At 44.8% G+C, this 20,497-nt stretch overlaps 1 protein-coding gene across 1 annotated transcript in view; it reads right to left on the minus strand.

Moving 5' to 3' along the window:
• The window catches only part of C6H6orf58 (chromosome 6 C6orf58 homolog), an 868,971-nt gene extending 853,788 nt beyond the window's left edge, over window positions 1-15,183 (minus strand). Inside the window, 2 exon segments of the mRNA XM_085609772.1 lie at window positions 14,928-14,984; window positions 15,129-15,183. Of these exon segments, the coding sequence (XP_085465898.1) occupies window positions 14,928-14,984; window positions 15,129-15,183 (112 nt within the window).
• Window positions 15,184-20,497: the final 5,314 nt, after the last annotated feature.

Genomic DNA, 20,497 nt, shown 5'->3' on the forward strand with positions numbered 1-20,497 from the left:
TCCATCCATGCCTGATAGAGTTGACGATTATACTTCATTCTGTCAATTGTTGTACTTCCTTCACTTCTGCATAAGGATCATATTCCTCTCCTTTATCATTAGTCTTCTCTACCACATACATCAGTGACTGTTCTGCCAAAGCTGTAGTCCAGGCTATCTTGTCTGCCAAAGCATGTCCTTGACATACCTCATCTGTTACTTTCTTGTGTGCACTGTATTTAATAAAAGCTCAGCTTTTGGGGAGAGTGATAGCATTCAGAAGCCTAGAAATGAGATGTCCATGCTGTATCTTAGCTCTACTAGAGGTAATAAATCCTCTTTCAGTCCTTAGGCGGACAAAGATATGGGCCACACCAAAGGCGTACTATCAGTGTATATATTTACCTTTTAACCCTTCTGACAATTCACATACTCTAGTCAGGGCTATCAACTCTGCAGCCTGCGCTTATGTTTGTTCTATCCTGCGTCTCAACTACAGTACAATTAGTGCTGATTGCATAGGCAGCTGAAATAGTCCCATCCGGTTTCTCTAGACTAGAACTATCTACAAATAAAGTGCCATTAAGAATTACCATTGGTACATTCTCCAGGTCCACTCGACCCTCTGGATCAGTTTCAGAATCACACAGTCATGGTGTACTTCATCCTGTTTCAAAGGAAGAGACATCAGAGTGGCTAGGTTCATTGTGGTACATCATTCCAGAGTGATATGTGGGGCCATAAGAGTCAGATCTTATTGCGTCAATCTGGAATTAGTTAAATGTTGCGTTTTGTTTAGTTCAGTTCAATAGTGTGTCAATGCAGTGAGGCACATATACTGTAACCTCATGTCCCAAAATATTTGAATCGGCCTGTTTTAATGCAGCTGCTGCAAGATTTTGAAGGCAGTTTGGTAGGCTTCTTGCTACCAGATCCAATGTTGAGGAAAAATAGGGACATGGTCTATTCTTCTCTCCTTGTTTTTTGTTAGTACAGCCAAAGCACAGCCATCTTTTTCATGCAAAAATAAAGCAAAGCTTGTAGTATAGTCAGGGGTACACAATGCAGGTGCATTACATAGAGCTTCTTTCAGGGTGTTACAGCTATGTTGATGTTCAGCATACCATGGAACTGGGTCAGATATGTCTTTATGCATGAAGGACAATAAAGGTTTCGCTATCAAGTAAAGATTTGGTACCCATTGTCTACAGAATGAGACCATGCCTAGAAAGGCATGTACGTCTTTTTGTGTGGTAGGTTGAGGTATATTTCGGATTACCTTAATGCGATCAGGTGACAGTCTTCTCCCCCCTTCGACTGGAGGTGACCCATGTAGGTGACCCCCTGTCGACAATATTTCAATTTTGATAGCAATACCTTATGTCCGTTTGAAGCCAAAAAAGCAATCCTCTCCACATTCTGCCGTTATTAGGATGTCATCCACATACTACAATGACATTGTTCCTGCTGGCAGTATACAATTATCTAGCTGTTTTTTAAGTGCTTGACTATAAATAGTCGGACTTTCTGTATAGCCCTGTGGTGCACAACAGAAGACATATGATTTACTTTGGAAACTGAAGCCAAACAACTATTGGCTATCTTCATGAATGGGAATACTGAAAAACACGTTTTTAGATCTATTATTGTGAACCATTTTGTATTAGCTGGGATAGAAGAAAACATCACAGTAATATCTGGGACCACTGGATATTGAGGCTGACCTATTTTCTTAATGGCTCGCAAATCAACTTACATACAACATGTAATGTGTCCTGTACCATCATCACTTTTGACCACTGGTAAAGTAGGACTGTTACATACATTTCCAGATACACCTCAAATTATTCCTTTATCCATTAAATCCATATAACCTCTTTTGGTCCTTGTTCACCTTCCATTGATATTTTGTATTGAGGTATGCGAGGCATCAAAGAATTATTTTTTACTTGTATATGTACTGGGTCTATAAGCATGTATGTAGTGTCATTTGGCCCTTGGGCCTATAATTGTGGATCTATGGACAACAATTCTTGGGGCAAACCATTTCTTCCTGTCACCATATAGTTCTCAGTTAGTGTATTTTTTTTGCATGTCGGTATATGCCATCTGATGAACAATATATGGTGGCATACGTAATTTTTTTTACGCTTTCAGGCCCAGTAAATTAAGGGAACATTTGTCAGGTAATAAGAATAAAATCAAGTGGTTATGATATGGGGCTTGTCACCACAATATTAGATAATCCCACGATTTATCTATTTTTTCCGAGAGAGATGCATGATGGTAAATAAAAGTATTAGTAGTGCCTGATCTATTAGAAATGTATGCTCTTCACCATCAACTGCAATTTTTTACGTATGGACCAGACTGGTCTAAATGTAGTGGTACTCGCTCCTCTCTCTCTCTGGCCTCTCTGTTCAGTGTTCTCAGCACAATCCTCATTATCCCAATAATCCTGTGCATTAAAAGTATTATTACGTACATCAAAATAATTAGCACTTGCATGTACCCTGCATTTTCTGTCCTTGTCTATGCTCTGCCTTACCTATGCCCCTACCTCTCATTAATTCTGTTTATAGCCCTTGTCCTATTCCCTGAAGAGAAGGACATTCACTCTTCCAGTGCCCTTCTTGAACATAATAGGCACAAGTATTATAGCATATCCCAGTTCTCTGTGGTGGCTGAGCTGATTGCGCTCAGCCCCCCTCCCCAATACTTCCTCTTCCCCTAATATTACTTCCAAATGCCTGCAATCTGCCCCTTTCTGGATATGCCTGCTGCATCAATGCTTTAGTTTTCAATTATTTCATTTTCTTATCTGTTTTACCCTTTTCAGCATTTCTTTTATTCGCGTAATAACAAGCCATTGTTAACAATTCTGCTGTACTCTTTGCTGTCCATGTACTCTCATATGTCTTAATGCGGTGTCCCAAATCAGTGAATAAATTATTGATGAACTGAATGTCAAATATGTGTTGCCCTGCCACTGTTGTCAAATCCTGCTGACTGTGAGCCTTGAACATTTCTTCCAGTCTACAAAAGAAATCAGTTACTTTCTTGCTCTCCTTTTGTTTAAATGCTGTTAGTTGCCTCAAGCTCAACACAGACAAGACCGAAGTACTCAACCTGGTACTCACCCCTTCAGCTTGGGACGACTCCTGGTGGCTAGCCGCTCTGGAATCTCCCCCCACCCCAACGGACCACACACACAACCTTTGCATCGTACTGGACTCATCGCTCACTATGAACCGCCAATTCAACGCAGTTTCCTCAGCCTGCTTACACACGCTGCGCATGCTTCAAAAGACATTCAGATGGATCCCCACAGAATCCAGAAAGATGGTCACCCACGCACTCATTACCAGCAGACTTGACTACGGCAACGCACTCTATGCCGGCGTCACCCAGAAACAGCTCAAGAAACTACAGATCATCCAAAACGCCGCAACCAGACTGGTCCTTGACATTCCCCGCCACATTATGCAACATCTCTGACAACTCCACTGGCTCCCAGTCAGCAAGAGAATCACTTTCCAGCTCCTCACTCACACCTACAAAGCTCTATACAATGAAGGACCAGCATACCTGAACCACTGCCTCACATTCAACGTACCTGCCAGACAACTCAGATCCTCCCAACTCGCCCTTGCCTCCATCCCCAGGATCCACAAGACCAGAACTGGAGGAAGGTCATTCTATCTCGCCACCAAGACCTGGAAGACCCTGCCCCTCCACCTCACGCAATCTACTTTGCTGACCCAATTCAGGAAGGACCTCAAGACCTGGCTCTTTGAATGATCCTCCACTCAGTCTGACCAGCAGCCCCCCTCCCCCAGCACCTTGAGGCCCTCACGGGTGAGTAGCCCTGCTATACAAAACCCTGATTGATTAATTGATTATTTTATCCCAATCAACCTTTTCTCGAGGCAAAATTAATTGCAATCTCATAATTAACAGTTGAGGCAACCGCAGAGTATTTTACAGGGGGGAAATCTTGTGCGTGTCTGTTTCTATCATCTCATTCTAAGTTAGCCCAAACTATGTTCAATTGTGCATGGTCATTCAGTCTCACTTCATCCCATATTTCACGAGGCACGACATAGCCAAACAGCATATAAATATCTTTCAGTGTCATGGGGCAAATATTAGTAGCTTGTTCCACATTGACTAGAAATTACTTTTATTTGATTTAATTTAAATCATAAAAAGAGCAGCATTACCGCTAGTACACATAAAATTCATGAGCAAGATACAGATTAATTGATAAATTCTCGTTAAAATTTATAATAAAAACTTTTTAAAACAGAGTGCAATTGATTCCTTCAGTCTTGTAATAGTGAGTCATGCTATAAAAAACATAGTTCTTATCTAGGCTGCGGACTGATTAACTGCACTTTATCACCTTGCATGCCTTGCCGGTTCAAATTCTCTGTCTCTCTTTTCAAGTTCGTTTGCAGCTAAACTCAAGAACTGTATTGCTTTACATGGCCGCAAAAGTTCTTTCCGTATGGATAATAATGCCGGATAAATGCAAAGTAGGTGGAGCAATGATTCGTCTCCTTGTCCACAAAGGCGGCAGTCCATTGAGGGCCAGGTCCGTTTCCATTTTGGGATTAGGTCTTTATATGAATAAACTCCCAATCTCAGTAAAGTCAGTTGCTGCTTTATGCGATTTGCAAAGTGTTCCGACAGGTATGATTGAGGCTTTAACATTTTATATGTAGGCAACACAATCCATGCGTTGATTTTCGTGGTCAATGAGGCTTTGTCCTTTTCTTGAGATATTTGATTGATCGTTTTGTTGACTATTCGTTTGAACTCCGGATAGGATGGTATTATGTGCCGAGCTTCCTCTAACTTTAAAGCTTCAATCGATTGCTTTAAAATGGATAAACCAAGTTACTCAATCTGGATTGCCTTTCAACCTCCAGCCAGCAATAATTTGCCAGAGACTCTTCCTCTGCCGCCCGCATTCTCCAGTAGTATTTTACCAGCGCTCCTTGTCTTGACGGGATCTGGTTTTTTAACCCGAATTCTAATCTAATCCGGCGCGGAATTTTGAATAGATTTTTGAAGAGGCTGGTTTGAGCGATGTTCAGAATGATTGCGTCCTTTATGTTTAGGAGTTCTGAATCGTACGTGATTGATTGTAAAATTGTTGCTGCCATGAGCTTTAATAAGTGGCCCGTCAAACAATCACTGAGTTTTTTTTGCAAGGTTTTGAATACAAATAATAGCTGTTTTGCTTTTGTTTTCCGCTGTTCTAGGTATTGCTTGTAATTAAGGTGGCAATCTAATGTTACTCCAAGATATTTATATGTTCCCTCCTGATCCAGGCAGTTGCTGTTGATCGTCCAAGTGAACTTTGGTATCTTTTTGTGTGGACTCGAAAAACACATAACCTTAGTTTTTTTTAAAATTTATGTCTAATTGAGTTGAAGCTGTACATTCTGCTAGTTGGTTTATCAGTCGTTGGAGGCCGCGAGGCATTTGAGATAGCAACATAATGTCATCGGCGTATTGCAGACTTACTATTCTCACATTCCCCAGTTTTGGGGGGTCCCCTAATGTTGAACGTAAGTTATTGTCCAAGTCGGCTGTATATATATTAAATAAACGGGGGGCTAGAACGCACCCCTGTTTTAAGCCAGTGGTGGTGGTGATTTTGTTTTATTAAACTTCGACCGTCTCCCATTTTTGTTTGAACCCATGTTTTTGAGTAAAGGTTGATTATTGCGTTTAATAGGTTTGTGGGGACTCCCCAGAATTGAATTTTTGCCCCCAGGACTGGTCTGTAGACCTTATCGAAGGCTGCTTTGAGGTCAACAAAACATGCATACAGAACTTTGGAGTTGGCAATGGCTTGGTTGGCCAAAAATGTGATGGCAGATATATTTGTTAAGGTGCCCATTCCAGCTCTGAAGCCTGTTTGTCTATTAGGGTTCAGTTTAGTGCTGTCTACCCAATTCTCTAGATCTTTCAGCAAGTTTGCGGCATAGATTTTTGCCTCAACATCAATGAGGGCTATTAGCATATAATGAGAGGGATTCGAACAAGCCCCTGATTTAAATATAGGGTGTAGTATGCTTCCTCGCCAAGAGTCTGGGATAGTGTGAGATTCCAAGATGTGAGCGAACAGTAATGATAGATGATTAGACCAATTCAATAAAAGCTTTATTCGGAGGCAAAGCACTTCCATATAAGCAAGGTACAAATACAGCATATTTAGCTAAAAAATTCATTTTATAACAATACATACAGAAAGATCTAACAGATCAAGGACTTTTTAAAAAATGAGAATAGTTGATCATCAGAACGTGTCAAATGAAAACCTAATTATCAGCAAAATTTAAGTAATAATATAAATTAGTTTTTGTGTTTTGCGATGGTTGATGATATACGGCTGAGGCTCAGGGGGACTAAATGGTTAATGTTTAAAGGTTTGATCTGTGCCTTAGGCAAAAATTTTAAAACATAGCAATATTAAAACAAATTGCAGGAGAATCTAACATTTGTAGGACCAGTAATGCTGGACGACATTTGCGCATTGACAATTGTTTCAGGACAGGTTTCAACCACCGTTTTCTAGGTTCAATAAAATATTTACAAAAAAAAGTAACGTGTAGAAGGGACTGTAAAGAAAGATCGTCGCAGGGGCATGTGGAAAGAACCTTTGACCAGTCATTTGGGTTCGGGAAAGTAATTAATCGGTGGAAGTTGTTAAATCTGAATCTGGTGAGTAGGAAAACATCGTAAATTGGAAAGCAGGAGGACAGATAAGGCTCAATTTTGAAAGAAGTTTGGATTAGTAGGGAGTGCTGGACGGAAGGTTTGTTGGCTTCTGTTGTTAACTGGAGGTTGTCAAGATGTTTTAGACATTCCATTTTGAGTGATTTGCGGGATATTCTTAGCATATCATGTGGTGAGGAATAGAAATTCGGGTAACCCAAGTCATTAAGGAAATTGCGGACGAAGTTTAGCCAGGGAACTTTTTCAGAATGATCCAGTTTTTGGCAGTCAGTAATGATTTCTTTGGTTAATGACGTCTTGTCTGAGGTCCAGATACGGTGCCAGAGAAGGATTGGTTGCAGACGGATGAGATCGGTTATGAATGGTATACCAAGTTCTTGGTGGCAGGCGTAGGTAGATGAGGATTGAGGGAGTGAAAGTAAATATCTCAAGAAGGAGTTTTCTGTTTTTTGGATGGAATCTACTCGGGCATGCCCCCAGATACCTGCACCATAAATGGCAGTTGAAATGCATTTTGGGCGATAAATTTCCAGGATTTCCGTCGGGGATCTCTTTCCGAGTCTCTGGGTAAAGGACATTAGAGCCATGGTGGCCTTTAGAAACTGATGGTTTCTTGACTCAATTGCCCTTTTCCAGGTCTCCTTATTATCTATCACCACTCCCAAGTAGGGGTAGTTTGTTGTAATTTCTATCTTGGTGGGGGTAATGTATATGCGTGGGTCCTTTAGTAATGTTTGACCAGAGGACATAATGAAAGTTTTGTTCTGATTGATTTTTAGATCGAGATTGGACATGAAATTGTAATAACGGGTCAGGGAGCGTTGGAGTTCTAGTGGGGTGCGGGCGAGAATTACCGCATCATCGGCATATAGTAATGCGGGGATTGGTCGATTTTTGACCAGGGGTAGGTCCTGGCTCCCCTCCAACATGGCTGCCTCCAAGCCGTTGGTGTAGATGGTAAAAAGGAAGGGTGCCAGGACACATCCCTGTCTTACTCCCCGTTCCACTTTAAAAGGTGATGAAAGTTGGCCCCCTGTGCCGAATCTTACTTTGGCAGTGGCGCCAGAGTAAAGTTCTCGGATGTAATTGACTATGGTCTTATCCACCCCTATGTCCAGCATGATTGACCATAGTTTTGTGTGAGAAACGCAGTCGAATGCTGCCGAAAGATCGACATAAGCCATGTGGAAATTGCCTCCCTTTGCATTCACGTATTTTCCTCTAATCAGTACTAGATTCAGAACCTGGTCGATTGTTCCCAGACCCTCTCTGAAGCCATATTGTAGATCTGAAATGATGTTATTGTGGTCTACCCAGCACTGAAGTCGGTCAAGTAAAACACGACCCAACACTTTGCCGAGAGAGTCAAGCAGAGAGATGGGTCGGTAACAAGTCGGGCTATTGCGATCCCCTTTTTTGAATAGTGGAACCAATATGGACTCAGACCATGAGTCCATCGGTCCTGTCTCGCTGGATGCATTCAGTACTCTGAGTAGAAGGGGAGCCCACAGGTCGATGTTGGACTTATATAAATCTACAGGGACCCCGTCCGGTCCTGGAGCCTTTCCCCCCTTGCTGGCTTTCAGGGCTGAAGTGATGTCATCCAAGGGGAATTCAAGGTGGATAGCGTGCGAATCGTGGGTGGGGGATTGGATAGCCTGCAGAGGGAAATTTGAGGATGATGGAGAAGAGTGAGTTAAACTAAATATCTGGGAAAAATGATTAATCCATTCTTGCTCCGGTATGGCCACCTCTAAAGAGTTTTGATTTTTTGGAGCTGAGAGGAAGGATGAATTGATTACCTCCCAAAAGGCTGTAGGGTCCTTCGCTTTAGAGCTATTATGGAGGGCAGACCAGAGTTCTTCTTTTAATTCTGATTTACGGTTCTTTAGGCACTCGTAATAGAATTTTCTAGCTTGGGCGACCTCAGATTTAATACGCGGGACTTTCTTTAATACCAACTTCAGCGCTTTATGAGCCTTAGAACAGGTGGAATTAAACCAGCTAAATGTAGGTGTTTTTTTTAGATTTGAAGGGAATGGTTAAGGCCTTATTGATTTCTATTATAATAATCTGGAAGTTTGATAATATCTCAGAGGAGGAGGAGGAGTCTGCCAGACAAGATGAAAAGGCTGCCCTGTTCCCTGTGATAAGCTCTTTCAGGATTGTTTCAGGGTCGATACAAGACCACTTTAGGGCATAGCCATTTGGCCGGTTCATTATAAGGTTATTCTGGCGTAGTGAATTTACAGGATGAGTGAAGGAACCGGGTAAATCCAGAGTGATGGAGATAGGAAAGTGGTCGCTGTGAATGCAGTCATGAGTGGTAAAATTGGTAATCAGATTGACTGCACTGAAAGACAGAAGTATAAAATCTATACATGACATGGCACCTCTGCCGTGAAAGGTTGGAGTTAGCTTGATTGGTGGAATTGGCAGTTCGTTGGAAAAAGTTATTTCCAGAGAAGACATTATTTGATTCATCAGGGAGCCTTTAAGGGAATGTGAAAAATGAGTGACGGGGGATTCATCGGAATCCATAAGGCCACATGTGATCTTATTTTTATCACATAATGATAAATTGAAGTCTCCCCCCCAAATCAAGAATGGGTTGTTAACTTGGGACTGATGAAAGTAGTCCACTAAAAAAGATTGAATTTCTTGCAATAAACCTAGCAATTTTGTGTCTTGCAAATTATTATAAAAATTAACTATCAGAAAGTGAGTGTTTTTATTTAGTATAATGGAGATGATCTGATAGTTAGATTCGGCTTTTAGTACATTAATGAGTTGACCTGAAATGAGATTCGAGATGTAAATCACTAAGCCTCCCTTAGCCCGCCCTGAGGGTGAGGGAAGCGCGGGGGAAAAGAAAGTTTTGTAACCATTTAAATGAATAGGTAAAAGAGCCCAGGTTTCCTGCATGCAGATAATATCGTAGCGACTGACGAAGTCAAGCCAGCCCTCGTTTTGAATTTTTGAGTGCAGGCCTGCGATGTTCCAAAAAATGAACCTTAGTGGGTGACAAGAGGAAGATTTTGGGGGAATATTTGATGTAACGAGTTGTGAAGTTGTTTGAGTAGGAGGAGGAACCTCGGGGGTTAGGATTACATTAGAATCTGTGTGAAAAATATTTTGAGAATTAACTAGAGTGTCTATAGGAGTTGGGAGAGTAAATAGGACTGGCTGGGAGAAGATGGGGAGTGATGAGACGTGGGGAGGAAATAAAAATGGTGGGTTGCTCATCGGAGGGGGTACTAGTTCAGTATCAGTATTTAATTGAGATGATTTGTTACTGGGAAATTGAACAGTTATAGGCGTTTGAGGGGACTTTGGGGCAAAAAGTAGTCAATCAACTTCCTCGATTGGTGAGAGGGAGTTGAATCTGTTTTCCATTAGAATTGGGCCAGTCGGTGGTTTGGGCAGATAGTTAGAAGGACGGTAGAAAAAGCCAAGAGGGAGAGCAGAAATTGCAGTTGAGTTAAGGAAAGGATCCTCTTTTTGTGCTAGGATCGAACGGGCGAATTTAGGAGATCTAAAGTTCACGATGATGCAGTCACCCTGGATCGTTTTTTCTGAAGGACCAATCCAGTCTGTTCTTCGTGCCATGATGATTTGGTTTGAGTTATGGACATTAAACTGTCTGTGTTTAGCAAGCCAGTCGACCACTTTATTTTTCAAGGAAGGCCAGGACTCGGTTGCTCCATGATGCAGGGAGGGGACTCCAGTTAGAACCACTATGTATGGACAGGTGGCAGGCGGCAAATTTGGGCGGACTGAATTTGGATGAGACAGTTTGGTGGGGTTGTTGAGGTTGGGAGGAATGCCAGAATTCTTTTGTGAAGAGGGTATTATGGATGAGTTATTATCTGTCAGACTCCTGCTAGTTGGTAAACTGAGAAGTGATTGAGGAGTGCTGTTAGGTAGGTTGTTTTTTTCGAGGTGGCAAAATGAGTCTTTTTGATGATTAGCGTTAGTGAAAACTTCAGTGGGGATAATGGAGGAATCACAAAAAGGTATAGGTTGTTCTTTAAGGTTTATTAATTTGGTCTCGAGGGATCTAAGTGCTTCATTCATTTTAGCATAAAGGCTTAAGGCCATAGCATCCAATTTTTGTGCAAGGATGTTTCCTAAATCGTCAAGATTAATATTTACAGTTGGTGGAGAGTTTGAATTCGGTAAGGTTGGTTTGGAGTAAAACTGAACAATGGGAGGGAAATCCACCTGGTCGGTTTGAGTGCCTTGGGTTAGCTTTTTTAGTTTAGTAGGATCGGTACGTTGTTTAATTACCCTAGGCCTTTTCTGGGATTTCCCTGGTTGCGTGACTTGAGAATGTCTCGTTCTGCCTCGCGTTAATGGGCCCTTAGAGGAGGTGATGGGAGAGCAAGGGTGAATATCATTATTAACTGATGGAATTTGGGTGATAGGAGGGTGAGATATGGATGGGGGATTGAGGTAAGGACTTTTGGGTGTGGAAAGAGCTGTGCTGTGGGAGGAGTGGCTGGGCGGGAAAGGGTGCGATGGCTCAACGGATAGTCTACGTTCTATGAGGTCGATTTCATTACTTATAATTGTATCCGCCCGCAGAAGGTATGCGTCCAAAGTCCCTGTAGAACAAATACGTTTCTCCATAATTTTTAAACACGTTTATGGTAATGTCAATGATTTGCAATAGAATACAAATGTCCGGTGCTAATGGTGCAGGCAGGACAGTAGGCCAAAAGGTACTCACAGAATTACTGCCTGAGTGATCTGGGTGAGGACTAGATGGAATTGCTGTAGTCGTGACTCCACACAAAGGCAGGATAGTAGATGACAGGGACGTGGCCCAGCCCAGCCTGCTTCAGCCTACGACGCCCTCAGACGGTCCCGCCCTTGTCCCGGGCTTCTCCCGGCGCTACCCGCGCGCGACCTTGCGGGAGGAGGGACCATGCGTGGCTTTATAGCGCCTCCTGGCGCGCTGCAAAATCGCTGGCGGGGGCATTGCTGCGGGGCTGCTTGTCTCTGTAGTCCCGGAGCTGTACTGGTAGGTCGAAGAACCGCCGAGCCCGGCCGGCACTGTGGTAGGTGGTGAGTGAGTCCTGTGCCTCAGCGGGGCTCGGGAAAGGTCAAGGGTACTGTCTGCCACGAAAAGATCACCGCAGGACTCGGCCCCAAGCGTGGCTTTATAGCGCCTCCTGGCGCGCTGCAAAATCGCTGGCGGGGGCATTGCTGCGGGGCTGCTGGTCTCTGTAGTCCCGGAGCTGTACTGGTAGGTCGAAGAACCGCCGAGCCCGGCCGGCACTGTGGTAGGTGGTGAGTGAGTCCTGTGCCTCAGCGGGGCTCGGGAAGGGTCAAGAGTACTGTCTGCCACGAAAAGATCACCGCAGGACTCGGCCCCAAGCGTGACTTTATAGCGCCTCCTGGCGCGCTGCAAAATCGCTGGCGGGGGCATTGCTGTGGGGCTGCTGGTCTCTGTAGTCCCGGAGCTGTACTGGTAGGTCGAAGAACCGCCGAGCCCGGCCGGCACTGTGGTAGGTGGTGAGTGAGTCCTGTGCCTCAGCGGGGCTCGGGAAAGGTCAGGGGTACTGTCTGCCACGAAAAGATCACCGCAGGACTCGGCCCCAAGCGTGGCTTTATAGCGCCTCCTGGCGCGCTGCAAAATCGCTGGCGGGGGCGTTGCTGCGGGGCTGCTGGTCTCTGTAGTCCCGGAGCTGTACTGGTAGGTCGAAGAACCGCCGAGCCCGGCCGGCACTGTGGTAGGTGGTGAGTGAGTCCTGTGCCCAAGCGGGGTTCGGGAAAGGTCAGGGGTACTGTCTGCCACGAAAAGATCACCGCAGGACTCGGCCCCAAGCGTGGCTTTATAGCGCCTCCTGGCACGCTGCAAAATCGCTGGCGGGGGCGTTGCTGCGGAGCTGCTGGTCTCTGTAGTCCCGGAGCTGTACTGGTAGGTCGAAGAACCGCCGAGCCCGGCCGGCACTGTGGTAGGTGGTGAGTGAGTCCTGTGCCTCAGCGGGGCTCGGGAAAGGTCAGGGGTACTGTCTGCCACGAAAAGATTAGCTCAAAATACTGGATCTTTTTTAAATAGGGCGTTGGGCAAGCCGTTTGGTCCTGGCGCCCCGTCAGACCTTTGTTTTTTTTTATGGAGTTCAGTACTTGTTTTTGTGTGATCTGTAGATCAGGGATTGATTGATCTGACCCTGGTCTTTCAAATTGACCTAGCTGAAGTTTGCCTTCAGGTTGTTTGACTTGGAGGTTACTGTGATCTTTCGGATTTGATTTGCAGGTCGTGAAATCTGGGGCCTGGGAGGTTAGTTTCGATGTCTCAGCCGTCAAATGCTCTCTAATTGGAGTGTCTCTAGGGATAATGGCGCTGAACCGTCTCTCCTTCTTCAGTGTATCGTTGTTGACTAGAGCCCCAGGGACTTTCTGGGTGTTATATGTAGTTTCTATGTGGGTTCCCCATGCGTGCTCGTTTATGTCAGAGTTGTAGTGCCGATTTTTTTCCATTTGATAGGACATTGATTTGAGCACAAAACTCTTTCGAATTTTGTTGTCGGCTGACATGAAGCATTTTCGTCCAAAATTGCTCATTGTAGGTGTGTTTTGCTGCATGAACCTCTTTTTTTAGGTCGCTTTTCATTTGTTTGATTATAGTCAGGGCTTGCCGAGAGGGTTATTGGCCATGAGTGCGCATTTGTCTGAGAGCTTGTTCCACATTGTTATAGAATCCCTGGGGGGTCTTTCCTAGGATCAGGGAGATCCTTTTTTATTGACATTAATTCGATCTTTGTCCATACAGTATGAACAAACTGTGGGACAGGGTTTACGTGCCCGGCTAAAGGGGGCAAAGGATGTATTTCCATCATTGGCAACATTTTCGCTATCTAGCATGTTCCTCTTCACTATTATAATCTAAAACAGGGATTTTCAAAAGTAGACAGAGGCATGTGCGTGCCACGCGTAACACTGTTCGAACCAATCTTCACAATCATACTTAGAGAGGGAGGAAACCTTGGTATTCCTCCATAACTGTCTTAATTCTTGTGGGAGCATTTCACTGGCCTCTGTTTTTCTTTCTATTTCTCTAAATAAATCAATTGGGCAATATGCCATACATTGTAGAACATCATTTTTAGTCCTTGGGGACAGGAGGTGGAATGTGTTAGGTGCATTTTCCTTTGTTACTTCCCCTTTTTCCAACCCTTCATAGGCCATTGCCCGAATAACATTTTTTCGTGTTTAACTGCGCACGTGTACTCATTGGTGTCCCTGTATCCAACAAGGAACATCACATGGGCGTTTTATATGTATTTGACCACTGTAAATGGGGTGACCATTCAGTAAAATCAGACTGGGAGGGGACAGACCCTCCAACTGCCTGCACCATGGGGGTATTAATAGAATTGGACCCTATCTGTGGACTCGCTGATGTCCCAGTATTAGGCATATTCTGGATAATATTAGACACCATGGAAAAAAGGAGAGGTGGTGCAAGAGGGGCGTTTGGAGCTATCTGCATCAGAGGGGGTTTGTTGCGGTGGTGATGGGGGTGCACATTGTTGGGCCATATTGTATGGAGTGGTTTATTCAAAAGCTCTGTGAGGAAAGGGTCTTCTTCATTTTGGCCCCTTTTCTCCATTTGCGATACAAAAAAAAAGTCTTCATTTTAAGTTCCATATCTTTTGTTCTAAGTTTTCCTGCATTATCCTAGCATCGTATTCGGATGGTTTAGTTTTTTTTAAACATTTTAAATTGTTTCTCTCTATCTAGTTTTTCTTTCATTGCTAGAGTGTGTGCATAATTCTCGCATATTTTGAAAACTTCCAACATTGCAGGGTGTACTTTTCTTTGCATCAAACATTCTTTGAAGTACTGCAATTTTGCAAGAGCAAAAGTTCCATTGCGAGGAAACTGTAATTCCTCATTCTCCTTAGTATATGTGGCCCATAATTTGTTGTACACATTCACGGACACTCTTTTCTTTACCATTAGTATCCAACCTGAGCTATCTTCATATGGAGCGGGGACTTATTTATCTAACCTATTCCCTGAATTTATACACAACACTTTGGTGCAACTAGTACCCAAATTTGTCGACAATCCAAACAAATACCAATACCAAATATTGTAATACCAAAGGTTTCAATAGCTATACCAAAAGTTCTAATACCAATATCAAAAGTTCTAATACCAACACAATAGAACAATCTCACCAGTTATTTTCAATCTGTTGATGATGTCCGGCCACTGGTCTTTAGATAAAATGCTTACTCCAAAAGGATCCGTCCGGGGATCTCAGCTGGGGAAATCCTGTTGTCCTGAGGCCTGTTAGGAACTTCAGATGGCAGCTGCTTGAGAAACTCAGTCTCTTTAAATTGAAGGGCTCCTCACGATCAGTCGGTCCCAGGTCGCACCTCCATGACCACAGTCTTTAAACCTGTTGGAATCTCTCTGCGAGGTCCTCTTCATGGTCGCCAATTGTGGAAATTGCTTTCTTTTAGTCTCCACTTGCAAATTAAAGAAGCCAGTAATCGGAGGTCTGCCAAAGTAACTTGCATTTAATATTGACGTGCGGGTGCACATAACCACAGCGTTAAAATGGCTTTGACAAGAGTGGAAATCATGCATAGATCTGTGAGGTTATTTATACATGTGACACCAGCTGGGGCTGTGCGCAATATTTACAGAAGGAACAATCCCTAACTAGGTAACCAGGTTAAGGTTTGTTTCAGGTCCTCAAATACTAACAGACAATCGAACAAACAAGCACAAACGTTATTAGTGGACATTGCTTGCTCCTTAATACATTGAGAGACAATCAAACTGTTATAAACATTACAAGTTGAGTGTTCTTGTTCCTTCTTCTAGAACTGCGGACACTTGGACAATCACGTACAAACATTGCTAGGTTATCCTCAGACGGGCAAGGAGCAGGTATATCAACACCAGGTGTGTGTGGAGACATGAAAAGAACAAGTCTGTTTGTGCTGACTTGAAACACGTCAGAAAGGCACCAAAGTTTATGATTCAATATCTCAGGAGAATACAAATGAAGAACTGATGTTCAAAATAACGAATAAAAATGTTTTTAACATGTGGGTTAGAGGAGCGAATCTTACGCCACAAATAATAAAAAAGAAAAACCAAGGTAATCTACATTGGGGCCATTGCAGTTCACAAATGTGTGTTTCAATGATCCCAATCTCCCCCAGGCCACTGCGTAACGCCCTAGATTATCTATAATAGAGCCTAGTGGATGAAAAGGGATCCCTTTTTTTCAAACTTCTTTTTATTAGGCACAATCACATTTCACAAAACATAAACATGTTGCAGCTACTCCCTCACCTGACACTTTATCTAACGAAGTTACAGTTTCTTTAGTAAGCGGGAAGTGCGCAGCCCTCCATCATTTCCTACAGCACATTGTCTGGTTCGAATGATACATCAGAACAAAGAGAGGCCTACAATGGTTCAATGCTTGAGGTGAAAAGTAGTGGGAGAGTGGGCAACCCTGCCTAGTCCCTCTCTCTAAGGGAAAGAGGGTGGAGCTGTCCCGTTAACCTGAACTCTAGAACGTGGGCATGCGTAGTTAGCTTTAATCATTTCTATAAATGGCTTTCCAAACCCAAAGTGTACGAGAGTGCTGAAAAGGAATGCCCAATCCACCCTGTCCAAGCCTTTTCAGCGCCGAGGCCCACCACTATCGCCGGAATCTTAAATTTGGTCGCTTTCTCAATCAAATGAATGGTTCTACGAATGTTGTAGTGGGCCTGTCTGCCTTTAATGAAGCCCGATTGATCAGGGTGGAATAGGTTTGGCATGAGATCCTCCAGCTGCTTTGCCAGGATTGAGGAATAGAGTTTAGTATCCAAATTCAGAAGCGCGATAATCCTGTAAGAGGCACATTCTCGGGGATTTTTCCCAGGTTTGTGAATAACCGTGATAACTGCCTCTGCCATTGACTGAGAGACGATCTGGCCTTCCGCTATTGCGTTAAAAAGAGTTGTTAGGTGTGGGGTGATATCTGGTGCAAAGGTTTTATAAAAGTAGGCTGTCAAGCCATCAGGACCCGGTGTCTTGTTAGATTTGAGAGCCGTGATTGCCCTCCCCACCTCTTCCTCCGAAATGGGAGCGTTTAAACTCTCGTTCCATTCCAGCGGGACCTGAGGGAGTTTTAAAGATTGTAAATACTGGTGTTGAATTGCCTGATCTAGGTAGTCCCTAGAGTAAAGACCTGTGTAAAAATACCCAAAGGCGTTGGCCTTTGCGGCATCCTCATGAGAGGTGTGCCCCGCTACATCTACTATGTCCCCAATAAAATCTCTCTCCCTCTTTTCCTTTAGCTGTCTAGCTAGATGTGAGCCAATCTTATTCCCCTGCGCGTTAGAGATTTGGCGTAAACAAAGCAGGGTGTGTTCTGCCCTGTTAGTGTATGTCGCTGAAAGTGTTCCCTTGATTGCTCTCATCTGGCGCTGCACTGTGCGAGAGGGGTTCTTTTTGTTTTCCCTTTCAATGTCCCCCAAAGATTTTTCTAACGCTTCCCTCTCCTTGGCCCTTTGTTTATTTAAAGTAGAGTTGAGTTCTGTACATTTGCCCCTGATGACTGCTTTAAACCCATCCCAGTTATTCAGGAGTGATGTATCCTGGGGCAGTTTAATCGAAATAACTCCGTGATGGCTCCTCGGAGTTCCTCCCTTAGTACTCGATCTCTTGTGAGGGCAACCGGGAAGTACCACCTGGCCATCTTAGAGGAGCCTCCCACCCAGGTGAGACAAATCGTAATCAAACTGTGATCCGAGATGGAGATTGGGAGGATTTTCGCTTCCTGGAGAGACCCTAGAAGACTTTGACTCATAAAAATATAATCAAACGTCGAATATGTTTGATGGACGTGGGAAAAGAATGTATAATCCTTAGTGTCGGGGTACATATGCCGCCATGTATCAACCAGGCGCAAAGTTTGTGACGATTGTTTAAAGGTCCTAGGGAAACTACCTTGGGGGACTGGTGAGAATGTGTACTATCCATATCCCAATCCCATGTCAGGTTAAAATCACCCATCAATATCATCGGGCCTTCTGAAAACCCTCCAATCATGTTTAGCAGGGCTGTGAGAAAGGTTGTTACCATTAAACCTCTGCATTAGCCCCGGAGAGATGCCCAATGCTCTCCCATCGAGACCAACCACCCCAAGCGAAGCCCCAGCAGCGTTCTCAAGCGAATTCTGAGCCATCAGCAGTATATATTCAGAACATCACTGGTGTGGAAAGCACCCCCTGGAAGCTCCCCCCCCCCCAACAGTAAAGAAAATTGTAGGAACATAACTTTCGCCGGTGCGCTCCACCGCTCCCAGCCATATCCTCGTGAAAGAAAAAGTTCGTGGTGTGGGGAGAACGGCACAGATCCGCTTTCCCCACTGTCTTTTCTATATGATCATCGCATCAGCTAGTCAATCGCAGTGTCTAAAGTTGGAACTCAAGTTATCAAGCAGAAATCAATTCCCCGCTTAGCGAAAGGAGGCACAGGGGTACCTCTACCCCCCATATCGAATCTTGTGGCCATATGCACGTCAGTTCAGCAGAAGAGCCCGTTATAGCTGTGTCTCTCATTGTGGGTCAAACTCATTCTTTGGAGTGTCTTACCTTTGTACTTGAATGCCACCGCAAAGTGTTTTCTCTGTCTTTCCCACTCGAGACCGACTCCCCTGTGTCCTCCTCGTTGGGGGGCAGGCCCTGAAGTCTCAGACCTTCTTTCAAGTCTGTAATATGGTTTGTTTTATTGCTCAGTTCGAAGTCCAGGCCGAAGGGAAATGTCCACCTATATTTAATTTTATCCCCTCTTAATTTCGTGGTGATGGGCCGGGATTGCTGTCACCTGAGAAGTGTCGCCAGCGCCAGATCTTGGGAAGAGGCTGCAACGAAATCCCTGGAAGGAAACCTCATTTTTCTTTCTAGCTGCCTGGAGGATTGCCTCTTTAGCTTTAAATGAGTGCATTTTGACAAGGATATCACTGGACCGTCGCCGTTCTCCTCCTTGCTGGGCCCCCACACGATGCACTCTCTCAATCTTGACCTTTGTCTGGTTCGACCCCAGAACCTCCGCAAAGAGCCCCTCGATGAATGCCTCCAGGTCCGGTCTTTCTGCGCCCTCTTCAAGGCCCCCAATTCTAATGTTATTGCGTCGTGATCTATTTTTCAGGTCTTCTGTCATCAATAGGGCCGCCTGTAGCTGAGTTTGTAAGTCATGTATGTTATCTTGCGTGGCTTCTAATTTTTTCTCTAGTTCTTGGGCCTGAGATTCTACCTCTAGGACGTGCGCGCCCAATGAATGCACATATTGCTGGAGCACCGTCATCCACTCCATCATGTCCTCTTTCAGCTGGTCCAGGGAGGTCTTAATATCTCCTTTCAATTCAGCTCTGAGTTCTGATTTGAACTACTTGAGGGGCGATAGGAGCTCTTCTTTCGCAATGGCCATGGTGTCTGTGCTGGTCCTTGCGCTTGCTGCTTCTCTGCTGCAGGGAAGTAGTTGGACACCTTGGCTGCCCCTTTTTTGGGGGCATTGGTGCTTACCAGCCAAGCCCCCCCCCTCCCCCTCCGCAGATGGCCTAGTACTGCTCACCGTCTAGGCACACCTTTCGTCCTCTGGATTGGGGGGAACCTTGTGCCATTGCGCCCCACTGACCACGTGGTCCACTCGCTGATTCCACCCTACAACGTATGACTATGGCTCCTCTAGCTCTCCCAAGTATCTCTGGGCGTTTTGTAGGGGAGTTTTGGCGTCTAGTCATCCACGCTACACTTCTCATATGGTGGGCCGCTAATGAGATGTCCCTCTGTATATAAATCTTGAGGCAGTTCACCTCCTTTCATCCTCCATGGGACCTCAGCTTCATTCCTGCTGGCAGGGAATGGCAGCGCAAGCCACCATCTTGAGGTCAAGCATCAAAGCTCTGGTTACCCCCACGGTGTATCCCTGCATCCCGGGTGCTTCATAGGGTATATTCCTGCTATGCAGAGGGGCCCACTAGGCCCCCAGTGGTCCCCAAGCTCCAAAGGCAGGTGCCTCCTACCTGCGTCTAATGCGAGGCATTCAACATAGGCGCCCCGATTCATGGGCCGCCCGTCACCAGTCTAAATCAGCGTGCCAGCCACCTCTGCTCTTCAACTGGGGAGCCTCTGGTGCCCCGGGGTCCCTCACCGCACCCTTCTTCGGTATCAAATGTACAGCCCCGCTAGGAGCCGCTCTGACGCTGACGGAGGATCGGAGCACGTCACCATCTTGAACGGGGGCCGCTCCGCCTCGTCGCAGCCCTCGGTGCTTCAAGAGACGTGGAGCAGCCCGCTTCCTCATGCCTACCAGTCTCCGGTTTCTCCAGGCCTCTGCCCCCGCAGATTGATCTGACCAGGTGCGATTTTGCTGCCCAGTGCATCAAAGGTAGCTCAGGGGAAGACGGAGCTGAGGCGAATTACGTCCGTCTGGCAATCTTGCCTGGCCACGCCCCCTCAGGACCCCTTTTTTAAATAATATGGCTGCCCCATAGCAAAACTGCATTCTGTATGTGGGGCAAGGTGAGACTTCTGCAATAGTGCTAAGTAGATCTGGTGACGGTCCAGATACGAAAGGAGCTTCCTCTGCTTATGGGAGTTGTTAAGCCCCCTTTCATTCAATGTCATACAATTAAGTGGTTTAGTTAAACATGCTTGATATATGCCCACTATGCACATTACATAGCTAGATAGAGCATAAATTAGACAACAAATGCAAATCAAAGTGTAGCACA

This window comes from Triturus cristatus, chromosome 6, assembly GCF_964204655.1.
Source record: "Triturus cristatus chromosome 6, aTriCri1.1, whole genome shotgun sequence".
NCBI lineage: Eukaryota > Metazoa > Chordata > Amphibia > Caudata > Salamandridae > Triturus > Triturus cristatus.